This window comes from Silene latifolia, chromosome 11 (assembly GCF_048544455.1).
Source record: "Silene latifolia isolate original U9 population chromosome 11, ASM4854445v1, whole genome shotgun sequence".
NCBI classification, from domain to species: Eukaryota; Viridiplantae; Streptophyta; class Magnoliopsida; order Caryophyllales; family Caryophyllaceae; genus Silene; species Silene latifolia.
Window position 1 is genome coordinate 185039738 of NC_133536.1, and position 4090 is coordinate 185043827.

The 4090-nt window shown below is 38.9% G+C and overlaps 1 protein-coding gene across 1 annotated transcript; it reads right to left on the reverse strand.

Annotated features, from left to right (window-relative positions):
* Window positions 1-1711: 1711 nt before the first annotated feature.
* LOC141614472 (uncharacterized) lies at window positions 1712-3520 on the reverse strand. Its single transcript, XM_074433216.1, has 2 exons — window positions 3173-3520; window positions 1712-2686 (listed from the first exon to the last, which is right to left on the reverse strand). The coding sequence occupies exons 1-2, from the start codon at window positions 3518-3520 to the stop codon at window positions 1712-1714; spliced, it is 1323 nt and encodes a 440-aa protein (XP_074289317.1).
* Between the last annotated feature and the right edge of the window lie 570 nt (window positions 3521-4090).

Here is a 4090-nt window from a genome sequence, read left to right on the forward strand (position 1 = left end):
TTTTGTGGATTGGTATATTTTTCTTGGCTGGAATATTGTACATAGTACTCAAAAGTTTTTCCAGTTGGTTCTCCCAAGAGACCAACATTAGGATCCCCTGATATATATTTTTCTTTAAGGATTTGTTGTGAGGATTTTTTGTTTTTGTTTCTTTTCTTTGGATAGTCATTTTCATCTGAGTCTGTCATCATACAATTCTCACAGTCACAGATGTCAAAGTACTTGTGTCCTGACTCATCTTTAAATACATATACTGGATCTCCAAGATAGTTAAAGGAATGTATAGGAATATTAAGGTAACTCTCATTTTATTTCATTGGAATGAAAAGTGGAGTGATAGTATTTATTTCAGTACAGAAAATTGGTGGACTCCCTAATTCATTACCCAAATACCCCGAGTATTGGTCAAGGTTATTTAACCTGCGTTGGTTTCCAAGTCATCCCACTCCCTCTCTCGAGGGTCGATTTCAAACTCAATATTGAAGGCACCCTCCCTCGGTTCTCCCTCTCGGGTTCAATCTAGGTAGACAACTAGTCTAAATGAGGTGGTCTTACTCCCAACGTAATTGGTTCCCACCAATGATCAAGGGTCATAAGTCAATCACCAACAACAAATAAGACTATAACAAGTGAAATCCTCCAATCTTCCCTAACCAACACTCTAACAACTAATTAAAATGGAATTTAATCAAGTAACTTACACATGTCGGGGTTAAATCGAATCCTAGTAAAAATACTACTCACTAATCATTACTAATATAAAACTAATCACATTTATAATTATTCTAAACATAAAATTAAGCATAATTAATAATAAAGATTGTAACTTTAATCAAATTTAATGACTAATAAACATGAATAAACTAGACTAAACTTGGTAAGATTAATAAAAACTAAAACTTTGATTAATTTAAGTGAGTAAACTAACTAAAACATAATAATAACGAAAATAACAACAAACAAAAAGGAGAGAAAAAATGATACCAAACTTGAAAGGAAATTGCCTAGATAAGGTGTAATTAGTCTTACATACCCAAAAGATTCAAACTTGAACACTATAATTAATCTACTCTAAACTAATTTTTGGAGAGAAAGTTTGGGGAAAACTAGACAAAGAACCCTAAAAATTTTGAAAAATGGGAGCTCTCTAATTTTGAGATAGCTTGAAGTCTGACTCGTTACCACTTTCATGTCGTCCGAACAGGTAACAACCTCCAAAACTCCCTCCATCTCTGGATGCCAGTTATCGAGCAAGTTTGGCGCACCTGGCCTTCATAATTGCTAGGGTTAAACCGGGAAATAGCGGTGCTTAGTTTGGATGGATCAACAACTATTTCCTTCTTTCCTACGTTCTTTAGGGCCTCAGTTAGCACATCATTTTACTCAATAAGGCAAGCTATCTGATCAATTCTCATCATTGCAACCGTTTTATTAGCAGCCTCTACCGCACCGTTTGTCTGTGGTCGATAGGGTGACGACTTGTGGTGCTTTATCTTATACTTCTGAAGTATAGTTTCAGTTTCAGCTTGAAAATGAGTCCCGTGATCACTGATGAACTCATGTGGTACTCCATATCGACAAATGATTTCATTCTGAATGAATTTTGCCACTTGCTCCGCCTTGAGTTCTCTATAATACTTAGCTTCTACCCATTTCGTGATGAAGTCGATTGCAACAAGGATAAAGCAATGTCCACCCATTCCGGATGGGTTTAACTTTCTAATAATATCGATCCCAGGTTGAAAATAGCCAGGGTGACGTCATGATATACAACATAGAGGGTGGTACATGGTGAACATTTGCAAAAATCTAGCAGTTCTGGCAATACCTGACATATCTGCGATAATCCGTGTCCATGGTTGTCCAATAGTAACCCAACCTCTTGATCTTTCTCGGCGGTCAATTTATCAACACATCGCAACAAAACACCTTGGGCCATTCTTTTGTATAACTGGCCATCATCAGTCTTAACAAATTGGGATGCCAATATTCTCAAGGCACGCTTCCCTCGTGCATCAAGGTCAATAGGACATTCTCCCATTTCTTTGTACCTTATAATAGCCATATACCAAGTCTCCGCTTCGCTTTCTTCGGTATCATCAATTGCATTCACATAAGAGGGTGACGATCTCCTTTCGACAGAAATTGGCATACGGTCCATATACTCGGGAATATTGATTAACGCGGCTAGTTTTGATAGTGCATCTGCAAATTGATCTTCATCTCCCGAAAGATGAACATGTTTGACATCATCGAAGTATCGTTCTAATTCTTCGATCCTTGCTTGGTATGAGGCCAAACTATCACTTTTGATTTTCCACGACATAAATACGTTTTTGATCACGAGGGAGGAGTCCCCGTGTACCAAAAGCTTCTTCACGCCCAAATCGAGCGCGCTACGCAAGCCCAAAAAATATGCCTCATATTCTGCGACATTATTCGTCACGTTAAAGTCAAATTTGATTGAAACCGGAATGTGTTCCCCCTTCGGGGATATTAGGAGAATTCCGACCCCGTATCCCATATAATTCGGTGCTCTATCAAAGTATAGGTCCCACACATCATCTTCTATATGAATCACGTCTTCGTCGGGAAATGTCCAAGTATCCCATATCTCAACTTCTTCGATTGGGTTGTCATCAAGGAAATCGGCTACTACCCTTCCCTTAATTGCTTTTAAGGGTTCCTATTTGAGATAAAACTCGGATAGCATAAGAGTCCATCTCAACATTCTACCATTGAGCAGCCATTTTTCAAACAGGTACTTGATTGGATCCATCTTCGAATAGGCATTCACACTGTAAATGAGCATATAGTCTCTTAACTTCTTGGTTGCCCAGACTAGGGCCAAGCACGTCTTTTCTACAGGTGTGTACTTTTCTTCATATTCTGAGAACTTTTTAGTAATGTAGTAAATAACCCTTTCTTATTTGTCGACAGTTTGGGCTAGCATAGCCCCCTATTGCGGTATCTGTTGCAGTTAGATACAACGATAAAGGTAGCTCAGATACAGGTTAGCTCAAAACTGGCGGTGTGGTTAGAACTTCCCTGACTTTTTCAAATGCGGCCTGACATTGATCATCCCATATTTCATGTCCCCGTCCCTCAATTTCTTAAAGATCGGCTCGCATATCATTGTTAACTTAGCAACAAATTGGCTTATGTACTATACACGGCCTAGAAACCCTTGGATTTGCTTCTCGTTCTCGGGATGAGGTATTTCCATGATGGATTTAATCTTTGACGGGTCAACTTTGATGCCACGGTGGCTAACGATGTGGCCAAAATTTTTGCCACAAGTAACTCCAAATGCGTATTTCTGCGGGTTAAATCTCATCTTGTATTTTCGTAACCTCTCGAAAAACTTTCTAAAAGCTTTGAGATGACCACTATGCTCTTTTGAGTTCACGATCTTGTCATCGACATAAAATTCTTCTTTTTTTCGCATCATGTCATGTAGCAACGTCGTTGCTGTTCTTTGATATGTCGTCCCGGCATTTATCAAACTAAAGGGCATCATCGTGTAACAATAGGTACCCCACTGTGAGGGAAAGACTGTTTTGTGCATATCTTTTTCGGTCATCTTTATCTGATTGTAGCCAACATACCCATCCACGAAAGATAAGAGGGCATGATTGGCGGTATTGTCTACCAAGATATCAATGTAAGGTAGAGGGAAATCGTCATTTCGACGATTTTCCTTGTTCAGGTCATGAAAATCTACGCAAACTCAAACTTTCCCGTATTTCTTCGGCACTGGCACCACCTTAGCAACCCAATTTGAGTATTATGACACTTTGATAAACCCGACTTTGAATTGTTTGTTAATTTCTTCTTTGACTTTTAAGGACCACTCGGTTCACATTCTGTGTAGCTTCTGTTTCACTGGCTTAAAACCCAGTTTAATTGGGATTCGATGTTCCGCTATTTTCCTGTCGTTTCCCGGCATATCTTTATAAGACCATGCAAATACATCCTTGAACTCACCCAAAAGATCAACAAACCCTTGCCTTTCTGTAGGATCTAAGGTACAACCTAGTTTGAGCTCTTGCGGTTCTATCAAGGTTCCTACATTGATTTTTTCGGTATC

Bases quoted from the DNA above. Each gene is read 5' to 3' on its own strand.
- LOC141614472 (XM_074433216.1), bottom strand. From the start codon at position 3,520: ATGATGCCCTTTAGTTTGATAAATGCCGGGACGACATATCAAAGAACA. The intron at 2,687-3,172 runs GTATAGTACATA...TATCTCAAATAG, and splicing joins TCCAAGGGTTTCTAGGCCGT to GAACCCTTAAAAGCAATTAA.